The following is a 16,349-nucleotide window of genomic DNA, read 5'->3' as shown; positions in this document are numbered from 1 at the left end:
GATTATGACTGCGTGGCAGGAATTAGCAGATTTTGAAAGTGGAATGGTAGTTGGAACATTCTATTTTGGGAATTGTTGTGGAATTCAATAAACTGAGATCCACCGTGTAAAGAGTAAGCCAAGAATACCAAATTTCAGGTGTTTCCTATCACCTCAGGCAATGCAGTAGCCCCACAGCCTTCAAGTAGTACTGAGAGCAGCATCTGCATAGAGTTGTCAATGCAAACAGACAAGCAATATTGGGTGAAGTAACTGCAGGAATTGAAGTAGGATTTACGGTGAACTTATCTGTTACAACAGTGCAGCAAAATGTGGCATTAATGGGCTACAGCAGCATATATCCAATGTATATGCCTTTGCTAACAGCGCAACATTGCCAGCAGCACATCTCCTGGCCTCCTGACCACATCGAATGGACTCTAAGTGACTAGAAAACCATGGCCACGCCAGGTAAGTCCCGATTTCAGTTGGTAAGAGCTGATGGTAGGTTTTGTGTTTGGTGCAGACCCCACAAACCTATGGGCCCAAGGTGTCAACAAGGTGCTGAGCAAGCTGGTGATGGTGGCTCCGTGATGGTGGCTCCATAATAGCATGGGCTGTGTTTACATGGGATGGACTGGGTCCTCTGGTCCAACTGAACCTATCATTGACTGGAAATGGTTATGTTCAGCTACTTGGAGACCATTTGCAGCCAAACAATGATGGAATTTTTATGGATGGCAAAGCACCTTGTCACCGGGTCACAATTGTTCACAATTGCTTAGAAGAACATTCTGGACAAATCGAGCCAATGATTTTGCCACTTGGATCACCTGATATGAATCCCATTGAACATTTATAGGACATAACCAAGAGATCAGTTTGTGCACAAAATCCTCCCAGCAACACCTCCATATTATACATCGCTACAGAGGCAGCATTGCTCAGTATTTCTGGGATTTCCAGTGACTTGTTGACTCCATTCCACATCGAATTGTTGCACTATGCTGGGCAAAAGGAGGTCTCACATGTTATTAGGAAGCATTCCATTACTTTTCCCACCTCAGTGTACAACAATAAATGTTATTGGGTAATGGTTACTCACCTGTCATACGAACAGTGGCTCTCACAGTGAGCATTGCTACTAGCAGTACAAATAACTGCTTACAGTATTTCTTTAACAGTTGCCTACATGAAGTTTGAGGATAGACACCAGGTGACATATTTACAGAATATTTCTATGTGACGAACACTATCTACATGCAGGATTGCCCCAGGAAACTGTTCCTTGTGGCATCAATGAATGGTAGCACACAAGTACATCAATTTTTTAATGCTTTCATCAGCAATATCAGTGATCACAAATGGGGTCAACACTGAAATTGTGTCTTTGGGAAGATCTTTCACAGGTGATTTTGTATTCAGCTTCTGATCAATAGTTCCTCTCCTCCATGTTATTTGGTTCAACATTTTCTTTCCTTCATGAGATTTTATTATTGATGATAACACATCTTGCCTTGTACAGAACTGAAAGAACTTTTTTTTCCCTAAGTGACAGACCAACAACCAATCAATAACATTTTTGAATATTTCCTTTGTGGTTGCAGTTGTGATCTGCTTGATTTACAATGCTTGCATCATTTCTAAAGAGCACTAGCTCTGCTTAATTAGTACAACATGGAATGTAATTTACATACTGCACAAACATAAGTGGTTGTAGATTATTTGAACCCTGTGAAACGCAAGCAATAATTTGTCCCCAGTAAGGACGACATTGACGATGGAAATGGCATGAGCTAACTAACACAACTTTTGGTTCCTTTCAGTTCCTCTCTGTTGTCAGCCACTCAGACAAACAATGAAATTTTTTATCAGATGACTGGTAAATGCCAGCATCATTTCTTGAGCTAAACACATTCAACGCTCAAAGATTTCTCCTGTGACGTTATACATGAGGTAGTCACGAGAGAGAGAGAGAGAGAGAGAGAGAGAGAGAGAGAGAGAGAGAGAGAGAGAGAGTGAGTGTGTGTGTGTGTGTGTGTGTGTGTGTGTGTGTGTGTGTGTGTCCGGGTCCGAAACTGTAAATAGAACCTGTAGTGAGAACAAAGTCTTCTGACACTGGGTTCTTTGGCAAAAATAAGTAACCACACTTGATAAAAGCACAATCCTCCGACATCATGTGCATCTGCATACATGTTCCACAAGCGACCATACGGTGCATGGTGAAGAGTACCGTGTACAGTTACTCTTCATTTCCTTCCCTGTTCCATGTTAAAGATATTGGTCTACGTGGATCTGTTCTTTTACCTCTGTTCTTTTACCTGTTCTGCAACTCAACAGCAAACGAAATTGAACAATTGGGTTTATCTGTATTCTTACTCTTTAAATTTTCAGGTATGTTGCAGTACTTTGATAATTTCTTTACCACTGTAAAATTCCTGATTAAGAACGGTTCTAAAATTTTGTATTATGTATATGATGTAAAACATAAATTGACATCCAGTGCATTTTTTCATGAAGTTGAATAGGGTGATGCTGACAAGAAAATATAATACAGCCTCAAAAGTAAGGTCATACACACTTGGATTTGAAACAATGCCAAAAGAACAGTATGAAACTTCCTGGCTGGTTAAACTGTGTACCAGAATGGGACTCAAACTTGAAACTTTTGCCTTTCATACACAAATGTTCTGTCAACTGAGGTACCCAAGCCACAACTCACAAGCCTCACTGATAACTTTACTTCAACCAGCACTTGTTCCCATTTTCCACATTTCATGTACATTCTCCTGCATCCCTTGTGGGACTAGCAGTCCTGGAGGAAAGGTTAGCCACAGGATAGGTGAAAATTTCCAGAATTCTGCAAATGGAACAGACTTAAACCCAGGCTAATTACAATGTGTTATCTACATCACAAACTACACTACTTGCAATCTGAAAACTTATGAACATTTCTAATGGCAAAAACTTCGTAAGTGCTCCTTTATTGCAAATGTATGCAACACTGTTACACAAAAATCCAAAGTTGTTATCTATAACTGTCAGCTCAAAGTCCTGTAACATACACGTACAAAGGAGTGGCCTCAATGGAAAGAAAGAGAAAAACTATAAACATTCCAATAAGACAACAGATTTCAGCTGAACAGTGCTTGGCCTCTTCAAAATTACAAGGCCACACATCAATGTCTCAAGTCCAAGCATGAATCAGTAAAATAGTAATGCATTCAGTATCACTCCCCAATGTGTGAGTATAAATTGTAGCCAATAACAACACAACCAGGACTAACATTGCATACAGAACAATATTACATGTTTGAAACTAACTGTGGGCGATACCTACACACAAGCATAACCTACAATTGACAATGATGAGAACTGCTGAAAGGAAATGAGACAGTTGTCACATGCTGAATTTTACTCTGAGTGTGCAGTCTTACACCTTATTCTGGTTTCCCACATCCCCTTTTCCTTTTGGGTCATCAATCATCAGACTGGTTTGATGCAGCCACACACTTTCATCTCCTGTGCCAATCTCACCATCTAACAGCAACACCTGCGCCACACGTTTTCAATGATTAGTTGTATATATTTCAATGTCTCTCTGCCCTTACAGTGTCTGTCCTCTTTGGCTCCTCCAGCAGAATGGAAGTTTTTCACTGATATCTTATTAATTCATGTCTTATCATTCAGTTTCTCATGAACTCTGTCAAGAATATCCTTGTTTTTTATCTTTTAAGTCCATTTAATTTTTAACATGCTTCTGTAACACCACATATTAACTGCTTCATTTCTCTTCTTTTATGGTTTCGACATAGTCCATAATTTATTTTGATGCTAATCATATAGCAGATTTTCCAGAGGCAGAGGTTCAACACTATTTCAGTTAGAATCTCCAACTTGCTCCAGTTTCACAGCATGCACAGGGAAATAAGTCAAGTAGGTAGGTTCAGCTGTCTGCTTCTGTTTCCATCAGATTTTTTGATACATATGTATATGATAAGCTTCCGAAATGTGTGTGTGTGTGTGTGTGTGTGTGTGTGTGTGTGTGTGTGTGTGTGAGAGAGAGAGAGAGAGAGAGAGAGAGAGAATTAGGAACACAGAGAATAATAAAACTGTCTCAAATCTACTGCTATCATATGAATGCATGAGAATAAAATATTTTTACCAGCATTAAGTTTGCAGTGACTGTTAAATAATCATTTCCAAGCATGAAAAGACCTTTTGTTTCTTTCGAACAACTGCTACATACCTGCCCTTGATTTTTATACAAAAGTTGATGTTGCCTTCACCCCAAAAGAAATGCCATAGGTTAAAGTAGTAATAAATAACAAAAAGAATTAGGATCAGCTATGGACTGAAGTCCATACCAAGGGATCTGTAGTCTATCACTTAATCACAGTCACCAACTAACACAGTAGTTCCCATTTAGAAAAAAACAGTATTCTCAGTGACAATGCTTCTCTATGTGGCACATCTTCTGGCTTCTGATTATTGTTCATGACACATATATACTTCTTCACTGGGACAGTGTTTTCACAATTTTTCATGGCCCTTAATTAGGCTTAGCTACTATTTGGCATATGCCTATTTCCTACTGTGTGGACTTCAAGGACCAGTTTGTATTTCACATAGCTGAAAAATGCCCTCTTTTAATAAAAGTTTGCATATTTTTAATTTTTTATCCTGTGACTATGGCATGTTATCGTGCATCATTATCTTTGTACTCAATAAATTAAAATTTGCCTGTCATTCAAGACGTAAACTTTTTCTCGCATCTTACCTCATATAAGCCTTTTCGAGTTGCCAGCTTTTTGTTAGCAGTTTCTGAATTGCTCTTACTTTTAACATGTTCCTTTGGTGTTGTTGCTGCTAACTATTAATTGGTAAAGAAGGTTTTGGCAGTAAGGATTTTAAGGTTTAGCTACCATTCATTTTGTTTAGTAGTGAGATGTTTTTCAATAGCAGTGACACATGTGTATGTGCTTTCACCTCATGACTGTGGCACATTATTCCACATCATCTGTGTGTCCCATATAAATCAAAAATTTGCATGCCACTCATGGAAAGGGAAAAAAAATTAAGGTTTATACATAAGCTTTAATTCAGGAGCTTGCAGTCAGGAGTTTTACTACAGTTCTGTACTGCCTGTGTTCAATAAGTTTATTTACCACTCTTAATGCTTATCATGCAACTTTCCTGTAAATTTTTCCCATTTCGCATGTAAATCACTAACTCCAATTCTTCCTCCTTCGTGTACACTTCTCCATGCTCTGCACTTGCTGGTGGTACACTGTGTCTTTTCATGGCACTTGGGGTCACAGCACAAAATACATGTCCTGATGTTCATTGCTTATTTCTTTATCCAGGCACTCGTCCACAGTATTGTCTGGTGTCACTACGGCATTGACTTAGGTTTTACCACACCTAGTGCGGCTGCTGTTTTCCAATATGTTACATGGTACTTCTTTCTTGTTTTCTCATACGTACTAATACATGTAAAAATTATTATTAGCTTCAGTCCCATGTTTCTTTTCACTATCACATCTGATGATGGGCATAGAGGCTGAAAACAGCTGTGGTTTAAGCACTGTAAAATAAAAATAACCTTACAACTGAAGTGGTATTTTCAACCTCTACTGATCATTCTGTACTAAGGCAGGCGTGCATATTTTTGCATAACCCACTAGAATATAAAAACAAATCTGTAAGAATCTCCCCAACATGTGAATGGAACAATTCAAATGTTAGTATTTGTTTTCCAAGTTTACATCACATCATAATGTATCTAGTCTTCTAGATTTAAGTTTATACCCTTATTTCCTTCAATTTTCAGTATCACAAAACAAAGACATCTTTATGTTCATTATCACAGTGGTTATTATGAACAGCACACTGGCTGTTTCGAGCACTTACTCCTAGGATCGTGTAGGAGTTGACTCCTCCAATGTGAATGGCGTCACCTGATACACGAAGCAGCGGTTGCAGACTCTGACAGGCTTGACGTGCCCATACCTCGGCAGTGGGACTGAATTGGAGCTGCATCGGGCACAGAAAACCTATGGACATTCAGAATAAAATTTCATGATGTTTCAAGTATTATTATGTCAAAGATAAATTTCTGTAAACAGACTATGAAACATTGGATTATTTTGGATGAAGCAAAACAAATTCTAATGCATTAACAAAAAAATAAGAATAAATGTCTGAACTGCTTTTTCAACTGTGTCTCAACATTTTCACTGCTACAACATTTGCACTGCTACAGACACATTACAAAACACATAACATATCCCAGTTTATTTTCTCATACAACTACAAATAGCACTGTTTTATAGTAGTATACCATGAAAACTTAGAAAATTGTGTAGAAGTATAGCACTAAATGTGCAGCAAGCCCACTAGCCACAACAAGCATCTTGTTCTACAATGTTAAAGACAACTTAGACTTACAGAAGCCAAGGAATTACTGCATTCCATGTCAACATGCTATGTCATGCAATGGCTGAACAATTAATCAAATGAAAGCTCAATGCATGGTCTCTAACGCCACTCCCACTTCATCAATTATGGCTCTTATTATCAGGCTTTAGGACGGTGTCATAAAAGACGCAATTGCAAATAAGCTGATGAAAACCAGATCAACAGATACACAGACTACAAGTAAAATGAGGATTGGAAATCCACCTGGAATTTAATGAATGAGTACCAACATTCACACACAAACACAACTTATAAGGCTGCCAGAATGGGAACTAAGTATGCACTTTTTCAGCTGATCTTCATATTGCAGATAGTGCACAATATGTAGCCAATTCTCCCAAACCCCATATTATTCTACAAAGAACTATGTCAAACTTGTTTCATAAAAGAATTTTTTTAAAAGCCTTGACTATATACCAGGGCATTTTTATCATATCTTTCATGAAAGTTAGAGGGTGGTCCTAGCTATTATAAAAGGTTTAGCAAAGACATCTGACAGTGTAATAAAATGTAAGTGGTATATGGGAAGCTAGGGAAGACTGTCAATTGTGCTGGAGCAGCCCATGGCTGGGGGAAACACAACTATTATATAGTACTTAGACACCTGGAACAGTTGATGGATGCAAATCATGCACAGAATACTGTGCCTTGTCAGCAGCTACGGAGACTGGAAAATGGGGCATCACCATCACTACAGAAGGCTAAGGGAAGGACAGGAGAAATAATGCACTCAATCAGCCATTCTGATTTGAGTTAATATACTCAGAAGAAAAGCTTCAAAAGGCGAAGATCACCAGTAAAGTGTATATTTTGATAACAGGTTTCAGTTAAGTCTACATTACCATCCACAGACCTGCAGTGGATAGAACCAAGTTGACAGGGTAATAGCATTACAGGGAAGTATAATTAAGTACAAAATTAATTGTCCATACACTTCTTATGCTCTACAAATTCACATAACCTCTCCATATGTGCTATGCATCATGTTACATCACGAATATGCATGTAAAGATAATGAACTGTGAACTTATACTGTATCTATGATGTAAATTATATTGTTTAATGCCCCATGTCTAGCCACAACATAAATTAACCTACACATCAAGCGAGCATTATGATGTATCTAGACATCATACTCTATTGATAGTCATGTAACATGTAAGATACCATAGTAATTATGTGGTTTGGGACAAGCTGGTGACTATAATGGGGGAAAAGAGAGTGGACTGGAAAACCAGAAGACCTGTAAACTCCTTATATCTTAATCAAAAAGCCTCAGTTAAAGTGAGAGGAGAAAGTACAAACTGGATCACACTAGGAAAAGCAGTAAGATAAGCATGTTGTCTATCACCTACCCTTTTCAACCTCTACTTGGAAAATATGACTGACCAATGCTCATTAGATGACAAAGGAGTAGAAACTGCAGGAAGAAGAGTACAGTGTTTGAGGTTTGCTGATGACATGGTCCTTCTAACCACAGGGGGAAAAGAATTACAGGATTTGGTGGACACCATTAAAGCTAATAGAAAAAAAATTATGGAATAAAAATTAATACAAAGACAACAAAAGTATTGGCACTAGGAGGAAATAAAGAAATAAAAATTAAGCTGAATGGAGAAATATTAGAACAGGTGCAAAATTTTAAGTATCTTGGAAGCAGGATAAACACCGACTGGAAGTGGACCACAGAAATTAAAACAAGGATAGCAATGGCAAAAAGAGGCATTTTATAAGAAAAGGAGAATTTTCTGCAGCAGTCTGGACAAAGAACTCAGGAAAAGACTCATAAAATGTCTTGTATGGAATGTTGTTCTGTATGGCGCTGAAACATGGACTTTGAGGAAGAAAGACAGAGAAAGACTGGAGGCTTCTGAGATGGGAACATGGCGGAGGATGGGAAGAATAAGTTGGATGGACAGTGTAAAAAATGAAGAGGTACTGAGAAGAGTGGGAGAGAAAAGACAGTTACTAGATGTAATAAAAAGAAGAAAAAGAAATTGGATTAGGCATATATTAAGAAAGAATGATGGACTGATAAAAACAGTTTTAGAAGGTTATGTAGAAGGGAAAAGGAAGTGGGGAAGGAAGAGATTTCAGATACTGGATGACATGATGGACGGTACAACATACAGCAGCCTTAAGAAGGAAGCAACGGATCGCAGAAAATGGAAAGGCAAAGGACCTGCTAATATAGCAGAAAACTGATGATGAATAATTATTTAACAATATTATGAAAAGGAAAGTTGCCACTCACGTTGCTCAAGACTGTGTGTGTGTGTGTGGGGGGGGGGGGGGGGGGTGACAGTCTTTTTGTTGGGCCGATCTGCGACTCAGCATCTCCGCTATATGGTGAGTAGCAACTTTCCTTTTCATGATATTGTTTCATTCCATCCTGGATTTTCCACTGTATAATAATGGTATACAATGAGATAACAAAAGTAATACGACAGTGAAATGCACATACACTGATGGCGGCAGTATCGCGTACACGAGGTATAAATGGGCAGTGCATTGGTGGAGCTGACATTTGCATTCAGGTGATTTTGTGAAAAGTTCCAATGTGATTATGGCTGCACAACAGGAATTAACGGACTTCAAATGCAGAATGTTAGTTGGAGCTAGACACATGGGACATTTCATTTCAGAAATCATAAGGGAATTCAACATTTTGTAAACCACAGTGTCAAGAGTGTGCAGAGAATACTGTATTTTGGGCATTACTTCTCACCATGATTGATTTGAAGAACATTCTGGACAGTTCCAGTCAATGGTTGGCCTATGCAAATTGCCTGACGTGAATCCCCTCGAACATTTATGGGAATACTGAAAGTAGTCAGTTTGTGCACAAAATCCCGCACTGGCAACACTTTTGCAATTATGGACACATATTGAAGCAGGACGGCTCAGTAATTCTGCAGGGTACTTCCAATGACATGTTGAGTCCATGCCATGTCGAACTGTTGCACTGCACTGGGCATAAGGACGGCTGCCATGATATTAGGAGTTTTTCCATGGCTTTTGTCACCACAGATTTATATTGCAATTTCTAGGTATAGATTCTGAATACTTCAAATCTGAATACTTCATGAATAAATTACCAAGTTTGTTGTTCCAAATACAAATATGCCAATCTGGAGCCTGTTTTATTGATGCACATTATAGAGTATGAAGAATGTTTGGCTTGATTACTTACTGGATTATGTCATAAATTGATTATATAAACCAAGTCTTAAGACTCCCCTACAACTTTTTATAAACATTTGTTGTTTTAATATCACTATGGTTTTTGATTTCAATTATGCTTTCTGTATAAATACGGTAATGGTTTTTTAAAAGCTCTTTTTCAATTAGCATATTAACAATTACTCGATATTGTATATTCATGCCTTTGTTTTACACAAAACAATTCTAAATTCTATGAATGCAGTGCCACCTGGCAGGCTTATGGAGCTGTGTTTTTTCTGCACCTCAGTCTGTACTCAGCTACTGTTGGTACACACTGTTTATTTTATATCTGACATGCTGATATCCAGTGATTTAATGATCTTCACATGCGTATATGTGATGTGACACAAAACATAGCATAAATCAGGAGATTATGTTAATTTTTATAGCATAAGGTACATTAATTTTCCAAATGTGTGGACAATTCATTCTGTACATTTTTATTACATGGCTTCTAAACCTATTATCCTCTTGACTACTTTCTGTTCATTGCAGATCCAGAGATGGTAACGTAGTCCTACCGAAACTGGTTATCAAAATAAATGCTTTATGAACAATCTTGGCTTTTTGAAGTATTTCTTCTGAGTTTAATACACTGCAGATGTCCCTCATTCTGGCATAATGTCACAAATATACAATACGATTTGATTGTTGCACTCCTTTCATAGGAGGGTTTTTAAATATTGCGTCAAATCAGTCACAAATGGATTAAAGACGTAACAAATTCATGCTAGTGGCACAATGGGAAGCTGTTTCCACATGTCCTCTGCTCCATATTAAAATCAATTCAAATATATATTTATATAATAGAGGGAAACATTCCATGTGGGAAAAATATATCTAAAAACAATGATGATGTAACTTACCAAACGAAAGTGCTGGCATGTTGATAGACACACAAACAAACATACACACAAAAATTCAAGCTTTCGCAACCAATGGTTACTTCTTTAGGAAAGAGGGAAGGAGAGGGAAAGATGAAAGGATGTGGGTTTTAAGGGAGAGGGTAAGGAGTCATTCCAATCCCGGGAGCGGAAAGACTTACCTTAGGGGGCAAAAAGGACAGGTATACACTCGCGCAGACACACACATATCCATCCGCATGTACACAGACACAAGCAGACAAATATATATTTGAATTGATTTTAATATGGAGCAGAGGACATGTGGAAACAGCTTCCCATTGTGCCACTAGCATGAATTTGTTACGTCTTTAATCCATTTGTGACCGATTTGACGCAATATTTAAAAACCCTCCTATGAAAGGAGTGCAACAATCAAATTGTATTGTATATTTGTGACATTATGCCAGAATGAGGGAGATCTGCAGTGTATTAAACTCAGAAGAAATGTCTGCTTGTGTCTGTGTACGAGGGAATGGATGTGTGTGTATGTGCGCGAGTGTATACCTGTCCTTTTTTCCCCCTAAGGTAAGTCTTTCCGCTCCCGGGACTGGAATGACTCCTTACCCTCTCCCTTAAAACCCACATCCTTTTGTCTTTCCCTCTCCTTCCCTCTTTCCTGATGAAGCAACCGTTGGTTGCGAAAGCTTGAATTTTGTGTGTATGTTTGTGTTTGTTTGTGTGTCTATCAACATGCCAGCGCTTTCGTTTGGTAAGTTACATCATCTTTGTTTTTACAAATATATATTTAAGTGTTCAAAACGCTGCATTCATTGTGAAGTTGGTTTCTTTTTCTACAGATTCATTCTTCTTAAGGTCTCTCTAATTTATTTCTGCAAAAAATTACAAGCACAATATGGGAGGACAGATATACTAATGGCCCTAAAAAGTACAGTCTCACAAACCTTTCCACAGTTGCGACAGTGGTGACGGCGCCGGACGACAGTGAACGCGGCAGCACACGCCATACAACGGGGAGCCATGATGTCAGGAACCCACGGCGGCGGCGCTTCCACTGCTGACTCCCACGCTTCTTCAGCGTGCTCCACACCTGTTGGCGTGAGCGTTGGTTGTTCTGTCTCAAAACACAGTGTGTGTCCTCATACACTTCCTCACACTGACAGCCATCAGAGACTGCGTGTGGGCAACAGGTACACAACACACTTAATGTTACTCAAAAGAAGTGGAGTTAGAAGTGATTGAGAGACTAAACCCTAACATCTCTAACAAGAGATACAGGCCACAATAAATTCATGCTGGAACTGTTAAAATGAAAAAATTGTTTAAACTGTGTTATACTGGACATTCAGAATTCTGCAGTACTGGTAACTTTCACATAGTTTCATCACTGGAAGAAAGACATATTGAGAAAAGACATTACAAGACAGTCTGCGGAGAACTTGTCTGAAGAGATTCAACAATTAGAGTCTTGTGATGACACATATTCACTTCAGCAAAGCTGGATAAAACATATAAAATGTTAAAGTTATGAGAAGACAATAATGAATTTAAGAACACTAACTTCTTTGAAAAAAAATATACATTTTATTTAATGCAATGAAGCAATGAAATCGTCCTCTACTGTGGATGTATTTCTGTTTATCCTAATGCATGGGCTGCCCAAATGTGTCTAACACTCAAAGCACACGTTTTACATGGTTTACCCACGGATCCCAATCACTCTAATTTCATACAAGCTAACACTATCTGCATCGATAGTGTGCATACCAATATGAAGTGAGTAGGCATTTAATAAATAGTACAATCCACTTTAAGATAATGTTGTTTTATTTGTCAACGCAACAATATAACACAAAACTGACATCATATACACTATTCCAGTCTTACTTGTTATTGCTACGTAACGCATGTCTGGTAACTGCTCACATGTCAATATTCATGATGCGACACACAGTAGCATACTGACTCCTGAGGAATGCGGTTTTCCCAGTGTTGGTTGTTCACAATATTGCCAACGGATAGGTATGGAGTGACCTGCAAGCTGTAGTCGCTAAACCACACCCCTACATGGAGAACAAATTTAAAATAAATAAATAATAAAAAAGTTTTTACTGGCTTGAACTATAACTGTCTCCTGGATCGGAGGAGGAGGAGGAGGAGATTAGTGTTTAACGTCCCGTCGACAGCGAGGTCATTAGAGACGGAGCGCAAGCTCGGGTGAGGGATGGATGGGGAAGGAAATCGGCCGTGCCCTTTCAAAGGAACCATCCCGGCATTTTCCTGAGGCGATTTAGGGAAATCACGGAAAACCTAAATCAGGATTCTCCTGGATCGAAATGGAACCCCACTTTCCTTCTGTAATATGTTGCTGTTATTGTGTGTGTGTGATGGGAAGTCAGCTGATGTTGCAAGATGACTACTGCAACTAGATGGGAGGTTGCTGGTCAGTTTCCAGGTGGGCGGCACTGCTCTCAACAATGTTGCAAGGCTGGCGGCTGGAAGATGCTCTACATCCAGTGATCGTCCGCATTTTGGAGGCATCTTCTGCATTTAGATAGGCTGTCTTGCACCAATCAATAGACACTAATGTGTCTATCCCTTTAATGCAGAGAGGGAGTGTCCCCATCATTTCATCCCATAACTGCATATGGGCATCAGTAGGGCAGTTTCAACGCTCTGCACTGTGTGCCCTGTCAGAGGAAAACGTGCTCTGTGATTGCCAAATCTTTGAAAATGATGGTAGTCTATTTTCCATACTGTACTGTTCCACTCTGTTGTGTGGCATTCACTTGCTTCTGGAGTTCCACGAAGAAGTCATAAGCAGAGTGCTGGGAGCCAAGTGGTTGTTTGAAAAATCTCTCCTGTTAGATGCAGAGGTTCAGTCTACACCAGCTCTGCTGGGAAGGCCTCCAGGTCTTCTTTTAGTGCACTGTGCAACCCCTACAGCACTGCCAAAAAGGCACCAATCCACGAATCCTTTGTGTGGTACATTACACCCGCATTCAAGTAGTGGTGTAGGTGCTGAAAAATGCTGTTTGCAGGTGCATGATATGGTGATGTCCTTATCAGATGTACCTCTTACAAATGGGCCATTGCACGAAAGATATCTTCATCCCACTACCTATCCCGGACAGATGTCACTTGTTGGGGACAGCCAAAATGTGAAATCCAACCACTGGTGAAGGTGCACACCATGTTCTCAGCAGTTTGTGTTTCCCATGGCAATAACTCCAGCTAACTGATGTACTGTCAATCATTTTGACAAAGGACTGGTAGTTATGTTCAACTTGGACAGATCCTATCAAGTCCAGGCACAGGAATCATGCCTCCAAGTTGTCAAAACTTATGAGTGGACCTCGGACATGCAGTTATTACTTTGCACTTTTGGTAGAGAATGCTGGTTTGAGTCCATGTACGGCAGTCTTGTATACTGGGTCACACATAACGCTGCATTACTACCACCCTCATAGTGTGAATGCCCAGTTGGCTGAATCCACGTAGAGAATAAAAAACCCATTGTCACAGAAGAGCATGTACATGTGGCCGCCGTTGGGCTGCTGACGCATTGCAGTTTATCAGCTCCTCAGCACCTGGCAGTGGCATGTGACGCAAGTGCAGAGCCGTCTTGCCTTTCCAGCAGGTCCTTTAACTACTCTGTGAGATTCAGAGGTGAAGACTTTTTGAACCACTTATACGCCATATGTCAGTTTGTTATTGTGAAATAAAATTTAGATAGATGACTTGCACTTGGGATAATTATTTCATAACTGTTATATTTTCACAGACAGTGGCCAATGGCCTATGTATATAGCGAATACATTGCCTTCCACCACAAAACTGAAGTATCTAACTGCTTCATAGGCTGCTAAGAGTTACAAGTAAAATGGTGGCCAACAGCAATGCTTGTCTGCAATCTTCTTGGAGAAGAAACCCAAAGGCTGCCAGTACCCATTTAAGCTCTGTCATGGCATAGAACCAACAGTACGGGATGTCTGTCTGTTTTGTTTTAGGTCACAAAAACAACTAGGGTCATGTGTGTGGTGCGGGCTGAGCTTGTAGACTGCAGACTTTCCATGGACTGTCTACAACACCTGCCACCAGCTCCACTGCAGCACGGTTCAGCTCAGTGACAAAGGGAGAGGGCACCAAGTAAATTAAATCAATGCTTCTAACAGCAGATTCAGGTTATTCAGAAAATTACCTTTCATTTCATACGCATGTCAAGTTGATTAAACTGTTATTTCAAAAGTCATGATAATTTATCTTTAATTTTCATTATCAGACTATTTTTCCTTGATAATTTGAGATCACCATTGGCTTGCCTACACAGTGGACTATGGGCTCATGGGGGAAGATGAATTTTTTTGGGTCCTAATTTGATTAATTCTACAATATCACAGCACGGCGAATACTGGCAGAGGCTAGCTAGTTGTTACTTTCAAATTTAGGCCATGGCTACTTGCCATGTACAGACAAGAGAGTGTCCATCATTTTTGCAGAAGTTGCTGCCTCTTTAGCAATTCCAGCCTCTGGGCTGTTGCTGCTGACTGTTGCACCAGGGAGCTAACAGTAATTGCAGTGCTAGTTAGGTTGGCTATACAGGCCTCTTCTTGTCAGCAGAAGCTTACTGTGTTCAGGACTACCCGGCCACAAAAGTGACAAAAGGCGCCACGATCGCCCAGTTGTGACTAGTCAATCGCACTGAATGGAAGTGAGTAGTCATGATAGTCACGAGTTCAGGCCAGTTGCCATCTTAGCATTGCAGAGCATGCTTTGGGCACCGTTTGTCACCATACGTGGCTCCATTTATGAGGTTGCAGGTAACTAAATTCATCTCCCATGTTCACATTCAGTAGTGTTCATAGTTATGCTGCTAATCATCCAGTACACAGTAAACCATGCACTATTTCATATGATACTGGAATAGCTGTTTGAAGTGCCTTGCTTGAGCTTCCGTTACCTTTCATGCTAGTGAAAAAAATTCTCCATGTTATCACCACTCACATTCTATCGTTCAAGGGTTGGGCCGTTTCAATCCAGTGCCTATCATATAAACTGAAGCACCAAAGAAACTGGTGTAGACATGTGTATTTAAATGCAGAGATATTTAAACAGGCAGAATATGGTGCTGCAGCCAGCAACACCCGTTTTAGACAAAAAGTGTCTGGTGTAGGTGTTATATTGGTTACTGCTGCTACAATGGCAGGTTATCAACATTTAAGCGAGTCTGAACGTGGTGCTAATGGTTGGTGCACGAGGGATGGTACACAGCATCTCCGAGGTAGCAACAAGTGAGGATTTTCTTGCACGACCATTTCACGAGCATATTGTGAATATGAGGAATCCAGAAAAACATCAAATCTCAGACATCACTGTGGCTGGAAAAAGATCCTGCGAGAACGGGATCAGCGACAACTGAAGAGAATTGTTCGACATGACAGAAATGCAATCCTTCCACAAATTGTTTAAGATTTCAATGCTGGGCCATCAACAAGTGTCAGCGTGTGAGCCATTGAATGGAACATCATTGATATGGGCTTCTGGAGCCAAAGGCCCACTCACAGACTTTCGATGGCTCCTCGACACACAGCTTTACACCTTGGCTGGGTCAATACACACCGAAATTGGACTGTCGATGACTGAAAGCATGTTGCCTGGTCAGATGAGTCTTGTTTCAAATTGTATTGAGCAGATGGACGTGTATGAGTATGGATACAACCTCATGAATCCATGGACCCTGCATATCAGCAGGGGACTGTTCAAGCTGGTGGAGGCCCTGCAATGGTGTGGGATGTGTGCAGT

At 39.8% G+C, this 16,349-nt stretch overlaps 1 protein-coding gene across 2 annotated transcripts in view; it reads right to left on the bottom strand.

Annotated features, from left to right (window-relative positions):
* Positions 1-16,349, bottom strand: part of LOC126475046 (lateral signaling target protein 2 homolog) — a 319,569-nt gene that overhangs the window by 12,370 nt on the left and 290,850 nt on the right. For both annotated transcript variants that reach the window (XM_050102594.1, XM_050102593.1), the window contains exons 10-11: positions 11,492-11,637; positions 5,893-6,035 (exon numbers count right to left, since the gene is read on the bottom strand). In XM_050102594.1, the coding sequence (XP_049958551.1) occupies positions 5,895-6,035; positions 11,492-11,637 (287 nt within the window). In that variant the 3' untranslated portion in view covers positions 5,893-5,894. The remainder of the gene's footprint in view (positions 1-5,892; positions 6,036-11,491; positions 11,638-16,349) is intronic.

Source organism: Schistocerca serialis, chromosome 4 (genome assembly GCF_023864345.2).
Source record: "Schistocerca serialis cubense isolate TAMUIC-IGC-003099 chromosome 4, iqSchSeri2.2, whole genome shotgun sequence".
NCBI lineage: Eukaryota > Metazoa > Arthropoda > Insecta > Orthoptera > Acrididae > Schistocerca > Schistocerca serialis.
Note: the sequence above shows the minus strand (reverse complement) of the source record. Positions and strands in the feature narration are given on the sequence as shown.